We start from the raw sequence: 16,896 nt of genomic DNA on the forward strand, positions 1-16,896 counted from the left end.
GGGACTAATGAGGCACAGCAGTCCAGGGACAAGGACTAGAAGGCAGAAGGGGACAGGAAAGCTGGTGATAGGGATCCTAAGGGTAAGGATAGTGTTGATGTGTTGTGAGGTTGTTAACCACTGTCATAGGGCAACATGTGTACTAGTTGTTTAATGAGAAACTATTTTGTTCTGTAAACCTTCACCTAAAGTAAGAATAGCAACACAATTGGAAGAGCGTAGTCGATGTCACTGAACTGTACGTGTAGAGGTTTTTGAAATGGTGTATCTTTGGCTATGTATATTTTCACCAAGAAAAAAAAGAAGGTTGAGAAGGGAGAGGGTTGACATGTCGTGGGGTTGTTAACCAATGTCATAAAACAATATGTGTACTACTGTTTCATGAGAAACTATTTGTTTTGTAAACCTTCACGTGAAGTACAATAAAAAATAGAAAAAAGAAAAATTTAAAAAAATATTGCATTACAGTAGTATTTTTTTTAGTATCAGTGGTATGGTGTTTTTAAATATTTTATTTTTAGTGGTAACATACACAATGAAATATACATCTGTTCACAATTTCTACATTAACAGTTCGATAACACTGGTGACATACTTCAGTGTCACCATTCTATCTCTACCATATTGTTTCATCACCATTAATTTAAGCTCTCTGCCCCTTAAAGTTCTCATCTGTGCTTTAGATTAAGTGTTGTCAGTTCACACTTACATAGTTTTTTACAAGAGCACTATGCTCGAGGCAAACAATCTTTATTAATTGGACTAAACTTTTGTTTTGTTTAACAGTGGCTTCATGGGATAGTTTCAGTTCACAGTTTAAAGATTATTTCTGGTGATTAGATTTGGGGGTTCCCCCAGTCTCAATTGATCCAGTAAGTCTGGTTTCCATATGAGTTTGAAGTTCTGTTCCACATTTTTCCTCTTTTTGATCAGGATCCATTTACTAGGCACCATCCACTTCTTCTGGTCTCATGGTAATTGAGGTAGTAGTTTATGGAGGCAATTACACCTGAAGTCCATTTCTCCAACTCCTGGGTCTCCTTCTTCCTCTGCTGTGCCAGGCAAATAGAGACCAATTGTTATCTTGAAAACTTTTAAGATACCAGGCGCTACTCACTGAACTAGGAGGTAGAACAGAAACTCTAAAAACCCTATTAGGCCAATTGACTGGACAGATCCATAAAGTCATGACACTAAACCTTCAAACCAAGAAAACTAATCCCATGAAGCACTTAGTTGTACCTAAGTAGTATCAACAGGCACAGCCTTCTTTTTTTCCTTTTGGCTGCTGTTATAGTTGTAAAATTAGATAAAACATTTTATTTGCCATTTCGCTCCACCTCTCCTTTTTTTCCTTCCTGTACAGCTTAATGGTAATAGCTACATAGTCTGGTTGTATAAACATTGTCCTTAGTCAATGCCAATTTTTCCATCACCATAGATAGAAACTCACCACTTACTAGTGAATGATTTCCCCTTTCCCTCCTCCTCCCCACCCCAGCTCCTGGTAACCAATTCAATCCACGACATTCCACCCTCTGGCCCCCCAAAATTCATGTTCTTGCCCATGTGAAATACATTCACCCCATCATATCATAGCAAAAGTCTTAAATCAACTCCAAGTCCAAAATCCAAAGTTCTTTCTCATCTGTGAAATCTACAATACAAGTTATCTGCTTCCAAAGTACAATGGTAGAACAGGCACAAGCTAGACATTTCCATTACAAAAGAAGAAATTGGAGGGAAAGAAGGGATAACAGGCATCAAGCAAGTCAGCAGAACACATTACATTAGCCCTCAAGGCTTGAAAATAATCCTCTGTTCTCTGAGACCATTTACACAATGGCCCTGCCCTCCAGACTCTAGGTATTGGCTACACTCTCCGGATTCTGAGTGGAGGCCCCTCAGAATCAGCTTCAGCTCCCCCTTCCAGGCCCATTGGGAAGGCAACTCCGCTCCCTTGGCTTTAGGTGCACCATTCTCCTAGTCCATCTGAGTGGCAACTCCACCCTTAGAAACACCAGAGGCCATGGCTCCACACTTTGAGACCCCAAAGGTCATGGCCTACTCTTTCAGACTGAGGCAGCTCTGCTTTCTGTGTTGTCTCTTCAGCCTCTGTTTCCTGGTTCCTTGGCCTGTTGGCCCCTTGGGTCTCACTGCCTGTGTCTGCCCTGTTGGGGCAGGTATTCTGGTATTCTAAAGCTCTGTGGCTCTACCGATAAGTGTCCTGAGGCACCCCACTCTGCCAAGAAGCCTCTTGCACAAAGGCACTCATTTCTCTCGCTCCATGGGTCAGCTCCAGCACTGTCTCATGCTAGTCTCCTGATTCTGCTGCTGCCAGTTCTCTGCTGCTGCTGGTTCTCTGCTGCTGCTTCTTGCCATCCATGTAGTCTCCAGTGTTAACAGCTCTCATTTCCTTCTGAGTCCTCTATCAATTCAGTTTCAAACCGCTTCCACATTTCAGGTATCTGTTAGAGCAGCACCTCACTCTCGGTACCAAATTCTGAGTTATCTAGTGCTGCTGTAACAGAAATACAAGTGGATGACTTCAACAAACAGAAGTTTATTCTCTCACAGTCTAGTAGGCTGGACGTCCGAATTCAGGGCACCAGCTCTAGGGGAAGGCTTTCTTTCTCTGTTGGCTCTGGAGTAAGTTCTCTGTCATCAATCTTCCCTTGGTCTAGGAGCTTCTCTGCACAGGAACCCTGGGTCCAAAGGACATGCTAAGGATGTGCTCTGTCTGCTCTGGTGCTTTCTTGGTAGTAAGAGGTCTCCATGTCCCTCTGCTTGCTTCCCTCTTTTGTATCTCAAAAGAGATTGGCTCAAGACACAATCCAATCTTGTAGATTAAGTCCTGATTCATTAACATAACTGCTGCTAATCCCATCTCATCAACATCATAGAGATAGAAATTACAACATACAGGGAAATCACATCAGATGACAAAATGGTGGACAATCACACAATACTGGGAATCGTGGCCTAGCCAAATTGAGACACATATTTTTGGAGGACACAATTCAATCCATGACACCAAGTCGTTCTTCTGAAGTACCTCTGGGTGGACTTGAACCTCCAACCTTTATGTTAGCACTGTTAACCATCTGCACCAGCCAGAGACTCCACTAAAACCTAAGACCCAGTGTAAACAATTACTAAAATAAACTTGCTTTGCGAAAAGGAGACTTCTTGAACACAGAAAGTTGCTTTTCTAAAATTTTTATTAAAATTACACAAAAGGAAATCAATTCATTTCAATCAAAATAACTCATGTTTACATCATATTTATAAAACAAACTGTACAATAAAATATATAAAGTGTTTTCACATTTTGTACTTCAATCATCATCTTCTTCTTCTTCATCACTGATTACGTACTTCTTATGCTTTTTATTTGCTTTATCATCATCCTCTGCTTTTCTCTTTCCAGAAGGTTCACCTTCCTAAACAGATTTAAAAAAAATCTGAAGTCAACAGAGAACATGTCTAGGAAAGTTTATCAAAAATAGCTGAGCTGAAAGAGCCGCTGAATACATAAAATAACTTTTAATAAGTACATTCACCTTAAAACCTGTGGTTAAGATCATGGTCAGTTTTCAAGTATGCATGTATTAGAGGTGCTCAAAAATGACAATTTTGCAGAGTTCATTATAAACTAACTACAAAACGCAACTTCAGGCCCCAGCAGACGGTGAGGGAAAGCGATGCAGCCCACCATCTCACAGGGAGCCCTCATCCACGGAGAAGAACATGCCGGAAACCGTAGCCCACTATCTCACAGGGAAACCCTCATCCACAGAGAAGAACATGCAGAAACTGGAAATGGGGTTTGCCCTGGGGCGGTCAGGGTGAGAGGGAGACTTGTTTTTCCTGTATTACCACGTATCCTGTTGGAATGTTTTTACCATGATCAGATAAACTTCAACTTTTTTACCTGCTTCCTTAGCACTTCACCTCTTTTCATGATCTAAAATTCAGTACTTTAAAGCCTGTCAATCTTTAAAAAAAAGATTTCTTGTTTTGAATGTACTCAAAACTGACTTTTTAAAAGAAGTGCTTAAAGAAATGTTTGAGGAAATCAAAAGCCTTTTATGTACAAGTTTATCCTGTTTAAAATCATGCTATACAATGTCCTAATAGGAGGAACAATTCAGGAAGTTATCTAAGAAACAATTTTTAGGGCCCCGGAGGGTTCCACCCAGCCGCTTGCCCGGTGCGCCTGGCCGCAGTGCTCGCCTCTTGGCTCGCCACCTGCTGCTTGCCCTTGTCCCACCACGCTCGGACATGGCTGGCAAAGCACACAGGCTAAGCGCTGAGGACAGGGACCAACTGCTGCCAAACCTGAGGGCTGTGGGGTGTAATGAGCTGGAAGGCCGCGATGCCATCTTCAAGCAGTTCCATTTCAAAGACTTCAGTAGGGCTTTTGCGTTCATGACAAGGGTGGCCCTGCAGGCTGAGAAACTGGACCATCATCCTGAATGGTTTAATGTGTACAACAAGGTCCACATCACCCTGAGCACCCATGAGTGTGCAGGCCTTTCAGTGGGACATAAACCTGGCCAGCTTCATCGAACAAGTAGCAGTCCATGACTTAGGAGGCCCTGTCCTTCCTCTTTTAATTCCTCAGTGGGGGAGGGGTGGCTGAACTGAGAATACAGGGAGGGCTGGGGAGTCCTTGGTCCCGAGACCTTGCTGAGTCACCACTGTCAAGCCCACCCTGCTGCCTGTTTCAGGGCGAGTCCTTGCTATGGAAAGGAGAGGACCACTTCACTGACCTCTCCCCCATGCCACTCTCTTCATCCTTGGCACTCTGTTACATGTATGCTAATTTGAATAAGCTCTTCCCTTTCTTTGCAACTTTCCATCAAGTCATGATTTTCTTTCCCAGCTGCACCCCTTCTGATTCATTTGCCAAGAAGCTGTGATAGAGGGGGACATGAAATGTTATCTTAGAAACCAGGACCCTAAAGTAAACCCCATCCTACGTGATGGAAACACGTGCTTTTATGTCTCAAATAAAACTATTCTGTCACTTAAAAAAAAAACAACCAATTTTTACAGATAGAATTCGAACATACAAACATCTAAATAATATCGAATATGGATGAAAGTGAAATGATACTGGATATGATAATCCAGAAAGTGAACTGACACTGGATATGATAATCCAGAATTACAATTAATGAGTCCCCTCACCAAAAACTGAATAGAGTAAAACAAACGGTTTGCAGGCTGAAGTTGGGGAAGACCAGGCATCTTGCTGATGTTAACAGGATGCTTCTGGATTTAGAATGCACCCCAGCATGCTCACTTTTTTTCTGATGGCCTCAGGGCTGGCCCTCTGAGGGGCAAGATACCATTTCACATTTCTTTTTTACCTTAAAATGCATTCCCAAAGACCTAAGGGGCCATTCAAAGGGGAAAGTCATGAATCCACAGTAAGGGTTCTAGAGAAGTCCTCCTCTATTTACTTGCCAGCTGGTAGCAGTAAAGTTACCCAAACAGCAATCCTGGAAGATGGATCCTGCCCCCGATGGGACAATTGCCCCTTTCCACTTTCCAGCTTGGAGCAGACCCAGATACTTCTCTCCTAACCCCACATAAGCAAAGACAAAGAGCACACTCAATCGGTTTCACTTGTCTTTTATTTTCAAGTAAAGAGTCTCCTTAAACACTTTATATACAAGCATAATCATTTGGCAACCTTCCCAAAGTAAACTTTAGTATGTATGGTCTCTTCAGCTCTAAAATTCCTAACTGAGCTTAAATTTGAGTAAATAAAGGAAGAATGGTATGGTACTTCTAAAAGGGGGTAGAGACTGTCCAACAGGTCGCTGGACAGGGCCCAGTAGCAGCCAGGTAACAGCCAGTGCTCTCCCCAAAAAGTCGAATCAGCACTAATACTAATCCATTGTCTGGGATGAGAAGCTAGGAAATTCAGCTTTGGGAATCCTGCCAGGACTGACCTCACCTGCAGCCACAGGCAGCATAGTAAAGGCACGCAGTCCTGCGGACTGCCAGGACTCAGAAAGGAGGCAAGCATAGTGAAGGCACGCAGTCCTGCGGACTGGCAGGACTCAGAAAGGGGGCAAGCATAGTGAAGGCATGCAGTCCCGCGGACTGCCAGGACTCAGAAAGGTGCGCGGGATCCTCCAGAATGCCCTCATCCTGTGAAACAGGGCATGTGGGATGTCACCTTACTGAATTTAGCTGGAACAGATTTCCGTGTCATGTAAAAATGCAACACATGACAAAAATACTTCTTTGCCCCCCATACTAACAAATCAGCCCCCAGAGTTTATTTAACCCAAAATATACATGAATAAGGCTGTCTTAAAGTGTAAGAGACAAACAACCAAGAATTTCAAGGCTTCTAGGGAAAATATATTCAGAATCCAACCCTGGGAAGTGCCTTACTACAGTAATGCAGGTCCCTACCCCTGGTTCCAAGTGGCTGATGGCTCCATGAACAGGAAGGGAACGGAATCGAATAGGTTAGGCAGGGCCGCCAACGGGGATGGAGGTTCCAAGAGGGAGAGCCAGTGGAGGAAAGAGAGAAGCAGAGAGGAAGCAGGCCACTGGACACCACATTCTGAGTAATCATTCTCAGCAGGTACCCTTTCTCCTAAGAACTCTGAGGACTGGCCTCGATACCTTTCCTTTTCACCGTCTCCACCTGTTTCTTTCCACTAGGGCCCTCCTTTTTCCTAGTCCCCTGGAGAACAGAATACCACCAACAGTTTCTTCCCCTCCACATTTTTCTCCGGGAGGTAATTTAGGTTTTCTCAAGTTTTTACTGCCTGTAAAAATGAGGGATGATAAAAAGCCCTCCTTTATAGTTTTCTCCTTTTTTGTAACTTAAAACCCTGCTGGGGAACGGAAACCAGCATTTCCTGCTCAACAACTGTATGTCACTGTGCTACCTACTTTCCTATCTGTTACACACTGACACACACAACACTACAAGGCAGCAAGCATAAACCCCACAGAATAGATGAGGACACAGAAACGTTAGATGATTGTCTAAGGCCACATAAGTGGTAAAGACCCAAGCTCTTTCTCTCACATCCTGGAATGCACAGGTGATAATGGTGGTTGTCTGGTGTGAGAACTTAGGGGTCTGAACACTTCCCTGTATCTCAGAGGCATACCCAGGCTCATGGTATTTGGGTGGGCTGTAGTGTGGAAAATAAGGAGAGGGGCCTAGAGCAGGAATGGGCCCATTCCTCCTCTTCTCCACTGCAACCCATGGCCAGGACTAAAACTGGGCAGATGACGAGGCAATGGCAGCGGTTGGGAGATCAAGGCAGAAGTAGGATCTTTGGTGAGAGGAGGAGTGCAAGAAGCCTAAGAGAGAGTACGTGGGTGGCGAAGGTAGAGAGCAATTCCTAAAACAGACAGATAGGAGACCAATCACAAGAGGCACTTTTAAGTCAGGCAGTTTTAGGTTTATAACTGCCCAGCCCAGAAGGTAAGCTGATAGATCACATTAAAATATATATATATATATATATATATATATATATATATATAATTAATTACATAGTATTTTATGGAATATTACCGGAAGTCCCATGGTACTTCTCAATCTTCATTCACAGTGTCTGCTTGCCAAGAAATAAAAATAGCATCTGCTTAGATGATGCCTGTTTGCCAACAGTTCAACACACTGTAAATGGATCATTAAGATGTTTCCTTCAGCAATTTAAAATATGCCGCAGAATATAACAATTTCTGTCCAGTTATCTTCCATAGCATGCCACTTCCAAGAATTACTGGGAAATATTAAATGTGATTAGCAAAAACCTAATAAGAACAGAAATCTGGAGTCCCAGAATTCTGGGTGGTACAAAGAGTTAACGTGCTCAGCTTTAACCGAAACGTTAGAGGTTTGAGTATACCTAGAGGTGCCTCAGAAGAAAGGCCTGGTGATCTACTTCCAGAAAATCAGCTATTTAAAACCCTATGGAGCACAGTTCTGCTCTGACACACATGCGGTCACCATGAGTCGGAAATGACTCAATGGCAACTGGTAAGAACAGAATTCTGCTTCACTTGAGAAAAGAGCTCATGGAAGCTCACAGTTCATGAAAGGCAAACAGGATCAAAACACTTTGCCACTGTGGATAACAGGGCATTTCCTGAAACATGATAGAACAATCTGCCAAACAACCATCCCACTGAAAATAACTAACAATGCTGGGTAAGTATAAATAAATCAATGCAATAATAAGAAAATAAGATATAACTGGAAGACAAAAATTGAGTGAAAGCAAGAACCCAGAGAGATACGCAGAGCACTAAAGCTGTCTTTCGCCTTCAGGACACTGGCCATGAATGTAAGCTTTGGTTTTACGCCTTGCAAGGTGCAGGAGACAGAAGATAAATGCCAGGGCCTGCTAAAGGTGAGCGGACTAATAGCAGACCTACCACAAACACAGCTGAGACACCAAAGGACTATATCTTTAGTGTGAGGGTAAACCAGAAATAAGCCCAACTCCGTTTCTCTGAGGCAACGGTCAGCATACTTTTTGTGTAAAGGGCCAGATAATAAATGTTTTAGGCTCTGTGTGTGTTGCAACTACTCAACTCTGCCGCTACAGCAGGAAAACGCCATAGACAATAAGTAAGTGAATGGGCATGGGTGGGTTCCAATAAAACTTTATTTAAAAAAAAAAAGAAAAAAAAAACAGGCCACTGGCTGGATTAGGTCAGTGGGAAGAAATTTGCTGACTCCTATTTTAAACTACAGAATATTCCCCAATCTGAAATTTTAGAACTAATTCACAGGGGATTAAAAGCAAAACAAAAATTTTCCATGAGAATTCATAACCAGAAACTGGTACTCACACTTCCCAGGTAGTGACAACAAACCTTTTCCAAGCACAGAGCTGAAAGTGGCCACAGGCTGCTGATGCCCAACGCATATGCAGAAGTAAATATAAATCTTTGGAAAAAATCCACCAATCTAGTCCTCAAAAAACTTCCATTGACATGAGCTTAAAAAAATCTATCAATTAGTTACAAAATACATTGAGAAATAAGGAACCATGGATAAAGACAGCAGAAATAACAGGCAGTAAAATCAGATGTGTAAAGCTTTCAGACACTTGAATTGTAAAATATAACATACATAGGTTTAAAGTATTTAAAGACATAAAAAGAGGAATTGAAAACATGAGTAAGGAATATGAGTTTTAAAAACTAGAAATGCTGATTAGAAAATGAAACAAACAGGACTGCTACAAATAAAAACAAAAACACTAAAAATTCAATGAAAAGATCAGACACAGCTGAAGAAAGCAGCAGTGAACTAGAAGATGACATGAAGACATATCTAAGACTGCAGTGAGACAAAGACATGCAAATAATGAAAATTTTAAAAAGCATGGAGGATAGTCTGAGAAGGAATCATGCACCTAATCACAGTTTCAGAAGCAAAGGAGTAAGAGAATGGTAAAGTAGTAGCTGAAGAGTTAATGGCTGAGGAATTTTTAGAACTGATGAAAAATAACAATCCACAGACTGAGGACGCCCAATGAATTCCAATCAGAACAACAACAAATCCAAAATAGACACGCCGTAGTAAAATTCCAGAACACTAAAGATAAAGATCTAAAAAGCAGCTAATAAGAGAAACAATGATTCCAACTTCCAGGATGGCAGTGTTAGAAGCTTCATGGACCCACTCCACAGCGAAAAAAGCAAACATGACAAAAACTATTAAAAAAAAACACCAAACCACTTAAAAGTGTCTGGAAACTGTCCTAAGGGCATAGAGCAAACAAACATTTATTCAAGAAAATCTAATAAAACTTGGTAAAAATAGTGAGACTCTGGGGCATTTGAGCCATGACCCACTCCTTCCCGTTCCACTCAGCTCAGCTTTACAGGAGTTCTACTCCCAGTGCACGTGGCCAAGAAAACAGGGCTGTCTCCTCTTATATCCTAATCAAGGGATGTAATATCTCACTAGCAGAGGCAGGCCGCAGGCATTTCCCATCCCCTCAAATTCCAAGTTGTAGAGGCTAGATTCCTGGTGAGTGCAGCCAAGAGATTGGTTGCTTCCTTCCTTCACCCAGCCTTGAATCACAGAACAGAGGCTCTACCTCAGGTGTGGCAGGTCAAGAACACTCGGTCCCTGATCACCCTCATACCAGCTCACTCACCTAGGGCAGAGGTTCCATGCCAGGAGAGGCAAGCAGAAATAACCAGAGGTTATGGCCTCACTCAGCACCCACAGAAGTGGCTCAGAAACTTTGCCCAGGGGGAGAGGCAGTCCACAAAAAAAGAGCTCCAAAGCTCTTCCCAAAGGAACTGACTTTATTTGAAACAGAGTGTGGGGAAGTTCAATTCTCAAGGTGCATTCAAACACAACAGCTCCCCTTTAGTTAAAAGCAACAAGCTACACTATAAACCAGTCAGCTCACCAAAGAGAACCAGGAAAAGGCAGGGCTAAGAAGAGCCTTCCTGGGGTCAAAATAAGCCTCAAAGACTGGCCTAAAAAACTACCCCAACCTGAATTTAATTGGATCAGACTGTGGAGCAATTTATGCCAAAGAGCACTGTTGAACACTGAACGATTTGCAATTCTCTAGGTGAGCCTTGGTGTCTCAGGGCCCTGAGGGCCTTTTCCTAAATGCCTTTCCACCTACCTGGAATGCTCCACCATGACCTGTGCACCCTGTAAGCTTCTACACATTTTTCAAGACCCAGCGAGAGATCTCCTCCTCCTTGCAGCCTTCCAAGACTCACCCAAACACAAGTATCATACCCTCCTCTGAGCCTTAGTCCTGTTTCTGCATTTACCTCACTGAATTTCAATAATCTGTACAGACAGCTCAATGCCTGACTAGTCTGTGAGCTCTCCTTCACTGACAAGCTGGTGCTCCTGTGTAGATGGTCAACTAGAATTGGAAAGATTTGGTTTTACCTCATCACTGTTGAGTTTCTTTGCTTTGAGCAATCTTTGAGCCTTATCTTCTTCTGATCCCTCATCACTGTCTGAAGAATAGATTCTGGCTCGTTCCTCTGAAAGTGAAGGAAATAGATCGTGATTGACTTTCAAAGATGGTGACCGATTCAATGCTGAAATTTTCTTCTAATGAATATCTTTAGTTCCCTCTGTAAATCTTCCCCAGAAGAACAAAATAAGTTTTGAATTTTTTATTTAAAGATAAACATAAGTTTTAGATATGTTTAAATGAAGCAACTTATCTTTTCAAAATACAAAAACATTTCATCTGACCACTTTTAAATATCAAAAAAAGACAGAGACCGCTACTCTTTCAAAGTAAACTATCAAAGCCTGAGTCATACTTTCATAGGGAATAATAGGTAATTCCAAAATACACTTGGAAGATAAAAGCAAAAAGTGGCTTTCTGGCCCTATAAAAACCATTTGTGGCCAGATGGACATTTCAAAGGCAGATGTAGCTAAGTACAATCTACTCTGATGCCCAAGCTCAGGTGAACCTCTGGGTGGAATAAGAGCCACACCCTCACCTCGGAACCCGAAAGCCTTCTGTTCTCCACAATCTGGCTTATCCGACCACTGAACAGAACTGAATGCTAAGGAACTCATCTGTTAGGCTTTTACTCTCCGATGAACTAACATATGTCTCTCTTCTAAAAAGCGTACTTAATTTTTTGGGTTTCATTTAATTTTGTGTGGTCTATTTCCACAATTAACCTTTTTCTGTAGGAAAGGAGCATTGACAAAAAGTAAAAGATCTCTCTACTACGTGGTGGTTGTTGTTAGTTGCCATTGAGTCAATTCCAACTCATGGAGACACATGTGTGTAGAGCAGAAGTGCTCTATAGGGTTTTCAAGGCCATGACCTTTTGAAAGCAGATTGCTAGGCCTGTCTTCCAAGGCATCTCTGGATGGTTTGAGCACTTAACCATTTGCACCACATAGCAGTCTCGAATAAATAACAGGTAGATCGAGTGTAACAGCTCACCAGAACAAATGCAGTCAGTGCAAGAAAAGGAGAAGAGAGTTTCGCAGGATGGTCAGGGAAAGTGAAGCTTGAGCATTCTTACGAAATATCAGTCCAACAGGGCAAAACCAGGATGCATGGTCTCCAGAGGTGTACCTCACGCTGCACAGGGATCCTCAAAGCTCTGTCAAAGCGAACCAGGGCGAGTCTGAGAGCCTCATTTAACAGATGAGGCAAGTGGTATTCAGAGATGTGTGGTCACTTGCCCAAGGCTGATGAGTGGTAAGGACGGTAACAGCGGTTTTATGTAATATTTATTTAGTACTAGTTATGTGCCAGGCTCTGGGCTAAGTGCTTTATGTGTATTATAGCATTCAATCCTCAAAACAACCTTATGTTGTAAATACTGTTATTAATAGTTGTTTTTTTCCCTGATGACTTGACAAAAGTTAAGGGAGGTTATGTAAGTTTCTGGGAGTCATTCAACTAAAGAGTGGCAAGCTGCGATTAGAGCAGGCGGTGCCAGGAGTCCAGCCCAAGTCCTCTCCCTTCAGCTTAAGTTTGCTTTTCAGCATGTCATCTTCCTACCAGCTACGGAGGAGCCTCTCTCTGGGTGATAACCAGGGGGACACAGTGTTGTGGCTGAACTGGACGTCTCACAAGTCAGACGACCTGAGTTCAAGGACTGCCCCCACCCCTACACTTACCAACTATGTGACTTTGTGCAAGTTATTCAGTTTCCTTCATAAGAACAAGGACAATAATAGTAACTGGGCCATAACAGAAGGAGCCCCGATGGCACAGTGGTTAAGCACTCAGCTGCTAACTGGAAGGTCGGGGGTTCGAACCCACCAGCTGTTTTACGGAAGAAAGATGTGGCAATCTGCTCCTGTTAAGATTACAGCCTGGGAAACCCTATGGAGCAGTTCTACTCTGTCCTATAGGGTTGCTATGAGTCAGAATTGACTTGATGGCAATGGGAACAAGTTTGGGCCATAACACTGTTATGAAGACCAAACAGAATGCGTGTAAAGTGCTGAGTGTCTGCCTGACATTCATTATGTACTGAATAAATGTTAACCATGATAAATGACTGATACTTGTGAAAGGAGGGAACATCAAAGGAGAACTCAGAGAAAAGTAAAGGAGGAAGGAAAGGAAATACCATGTATTCTCTCGATAATTTAATTTCTTAATTCCCAATTAGAAACAAAAAGATGTTTAAAAAGTTCCAAATACAACAGGAACAAAGCAGAAGCTCAAGGGACAAGGCTGAAAATGTGAGCAGAAGCAGCTTCTACCCTCTTAGGTTCCGGTGAAAGAACTCTGAAACATCTAGTTAATTAGCTAATTAGAACCATTAACACTGGTTCTTTAAAATGTCCAGTGGCCTGGCATTCAGATTATGTCCAACAGCAAGATAAATTCCCAAACCCGAAATGACGAAATCTAAGCTCTGCACCACCTCACCTCGGATACCGCCTTTGTATCGGTTTTTAATGGCGGCCAGGCTGATGGACTCCTCGCCCTCCTCCTCCTCGTCGTAGCGGTCAGGCTCTAGGTAACTAGCGCTCAGCCCCCGCTGGTGCTGCTTCTCTCGCATGCGGCGCTGCTGAGATTCCCTACGAATAGAAGCCCTCAAACGTTCTTCTTCTTTCTGTGAAGAAACAAATAACTGGAACTTAAAAAACTACTTTTGTGTCCATTTGAGCTTACTTTTTCTGTAAAAAAATGCATTGTAAATGCTTAGTCCCCAAAGTAGAGCCTTTATTTCCTTCCAGCTGCCTGGCGTTCTGCACATTAGTGTCCACGAGGCAAGGACAGGATCTGAGGGGATCCAGGATATTCTGGTATTTCCTTGAAGATCTTCCTTATTCAATTGCTCTGTATTATTACATACAACTCCAATTCTGTTGATAGAAATTCTACACAGCTAACTGTTTCAAGAAGTGTAGCATGTGGCTACACTGAGTACAGAATAAAAATTACTGCCATTGGGATAGAGACTGGCAGCAAAATAGCTTATTCCTTGTCTACTTTTTCATAGAAGGTGGGGAAGTGAAAGACTTGGGAAAATTGTCAAGATGGTCCAATGGGCTCTTCTAATGGGGAAACTGGCAGCTGCAGTCCCCTCCAGCATCCCTAACCTGAGCCGGAAAGATGAGGAAATGAAGCATGGAGTGCCTCCAAAGCCAACGCCCCCATGCACTGCTGGATTAGGCACTGCTGCTGCATCTGGGCTGTCAGCCTGCGTCCATGTACAAAACACAGGATGGAGGAAAAAGAAGGAGCCCAGGGACAAACCTTCAGAAGATGGTAACAATGAGGTCAGTAAAAGTCTCTGAGGCAACTGACTATCTCATCTTAGCCCCACCCTGTTGCACTAAGAAATGTAAACTCACCCTGAGGCTATCGCCCTGAGATAACCCTTTAAACTGAACTGAAACCACTCCCAGAGGTCACCTTTCAGTTAAACAACAGATTGGCTCATAAAATAAACAGTATCACCTATGAGTACTGTGCTTCTTTTTTTAAAAAAAATCATCTCTATGAAACCAAACGGTCAACATTTACCCTAAAGCAAAGATGGGGGGCGGGGGGCAGGGCAGGGAAGCTAGATTAATGGGAACAGAACACCCAATAATGAGAACGCTGACACAATGTGGAAAATGTAACCAATGTCACTGAACAATATGTATAGAACTTGTTAAATGGGAACCTAATTTGCTGTGTAAACTTTCACCAAAAACACAATCAAATATCAAAAAAAGACACGTAAACCCATGAAGCAGGCAGGGCAATGGCTGAGACCTAGCAGGACTCAGAGAAGATGGAAGGAGAGACAATGGGACTGAGTCACTGCATTCAGCTTCTCAAAGCAAGCGTTGCACCAAAGGCCATGGTGTCAACACAAGCTCACACTACACCATTTAGGAACAATGCCACAGAATGGAATGTGTGCCTAACTGGCAGTTGTTTCAAATTTTACAACTTACCAGGTAGAATGTTATAAACTGATCTTATAAACCGTGCCTATACTCTTTGGAGTCCCTGGGTGATATAAATAGTTAATTTGCTTGGCAGCTAACTGAAAGGCTGGAGGTTCAAATCCATCCAGAGGCACCTTGGAAGAAACCTCTGGCAATCTACGTCCAAAATATCAGCCATTGAAAACCCTACGGAGCACACTCCTACTCTGACACGCGTGGGGTCGCCATGAGTTGAAACTGACTAGACAGCAACTGGTTTTTGGTTTACTGGTTGGATACTTAGTCTGATTCTGCTTTAGGCACTCTCCCAATCAAACTCCTGGTTTATTTCTACATACTCTATTTTAGACTGAATCTCTAGCATTTCACTAATTTTTGGTATAAATTCTAAACTGAATATAGATGATTTAATCATCTTTAATCATCAGGAAAGGTTCAGGTCTTTCAATCACCAGTTTGTTGCTGAAGTTGGTGGAAGAAAACACAGGCCCCCGTGTTTGTTTTACTACCATCTCCACATCACCCATTGTTTGGCAAATGCTTAGAAATGACTCCAGCCTGATTATGTCAGTGGGAAGGGAAATAAGAGATGAACAAATGTTTTGGAAAGTGCTATTCTTAGTGTACCAAAAATCTCAGGATGAAGCTGAGCAAACGTACCTTAATCATTTCCGTGCGCTGGCACTCAGGATCACGACCGGCCATTGGTAAGATTCTAATCTTCTGTGTCTTTGAACATCTATCAGCAAGTGACAGAGTCATCTTTCTATGTGTGGCACTGTCTGTAGAGTGAGGCCTGTCAGGAAATGAACAAAAATGTCTCACCGTTTACCAAATACATTTGTGAGCCAGTCATACCAACATCACAAAAACAAGTGGTCAGTGACCACTTCATATTCACTAGAATAAACAGGCAGGGCCACTAAGCTGAACACACTAGGTGACACTTCTGAATGTTCTTCATTCTGTGGCTCACTGAGCCATTCTTATCTCACGACTAAAGTGAAAAACAGAAGGCTGGAATAAAAAGGACACCTTTGAATAGCATAATCACCTTCTGGAAATAGTAAATGGATAGATTTCAGCAGCATTTATTGAATACTAAGTGCCAGGCTCTGTGCTTTACATGTTATTGGTTTAACTGCCATAAGTACTCTGTGAGGTAATTATTACTAACTGCATTTTATAGGACACTGAGGCTAAGGAACCCTGGTGGCACAGTGGTTAAGTGCTTGGCTGCTAACCAAAAGGTCAGAGGTTCAAACCCACCAGTCGCTCCGTGGGAGAAAGATGTGGCAGTCTGCTTACGTAAAGATTTACTGCCTTGGAAACCCTATGGAGCAGTTCTACCCTGTCCTATAGGGTCGCTATGAGGCGGAACCAACTTGACGGCAACGGTTTTGGTTTCTGAGGCTAAGAGAGGCTGAGAAAGTTGCACAAAGTTACACAAGTGGAAATGGAGCTTAAATACAGGTGTACCTAACCCAAAGCCTATAAAATTCTCAAAAAGTTAAAGCATAATCAACAGTATTGTGCCCATCTATAGAGAAGCATTACTCAAGGAGGCTGGTCTGCTTAGAATCAAGAAAAGAAACCATGAATATTTCAGTGTAGCTCCTACACAGTCTAAAGAAGGGAGTGCCCTTGCCAGCCGGCCTAAGCATTGAGTCCGCTTAGGGGACACACCCTGTAATGTACCAGATGCCAGAGCCTGGGGAGTAGGATGACCTCAGTCTTTCAACCCAGTCAGCTCATTCCCTTTCCTCTTGCCTGCATACACACCAGCCTCTAGTCATTATCAGTCTCTGGATCAATTTCACTAAAAAGAAAGGACACAATGACCAGCAGACACAGGTACTCTAGTTCCCTCGGCAGTTCCAGTGATCACTGAATTAATACGTTGATGTTCTGGTTTATATAACAGTCTCTAGTACATTTGTTAGCAGGACCCTGGCTCCCTTTGA

General features: G+C 42.7%; 1 protein-coding gene and 1 pseudogene across 3 annotated transcripts in view; one reads left to right on the forward strand and one right to left on the reverse strand.

Annotated features, from left to right (window-relative positions):
* Positions 1-3,134: 3,134 nt before the first annotated feature.
* LEO1 (LEO1 homolog, Paf1/RNA polymerase II complex component) overlaps positions 3,135-16,896 on the reverse strand; it is a 53,001-nt gene continuing 39,239 nt past the window's right edge. The window contains exons 9-12 of one of the 3 annotated variants that reach the window (XM_023732483.1): positions 15,593-15,728; positions 13,413-13,599; positions 10,934-11,031; positions 3,135-3,443 (exon numbers count right to left, since the gene is read on the reverse strand). In XM_023732483.1, coding sequence (XP_023588251.1) covers positions 3,339-3,443; positions 10,934-11,031; positions 13,413-13,599; positions 15,593-15,728 — 526 coding nt within the window. In that variant the 3' untranslated portion in view covers positions 3,135-3,338. The remainder of the gene's footprint in view (positions 3,444-10,933; positions 11,032-13,412; positions 13,600-15,592; positions 15,729-16,896) is intronic. The other 2 variants (XM_004377670.2, XM_023732484.1) reach the window with 2 other exon arrangements.
* LOC111820808 (pterin-4-alpha-carbinolamine dehydratase pseudogene) lies at positions 3,455-4,645 on the forward strand (annotated as a pseudogene).

This window comes from Trichechus manatus, unplaced genomic scaffold (genome assembly GCF_000243295.1).
Source record: "Trichechus manatus latirostris isolate Lorelei unplaced genomic scaffold, TriManLat1.0 scaffold00052, whole genome shotgun sequence".
Lineage (NCBI taxonomy): Eukaryota > Metazoa > Chordata > Mammalia > Sirenia > Trichechidae > Trichechus > Trichechus manatus.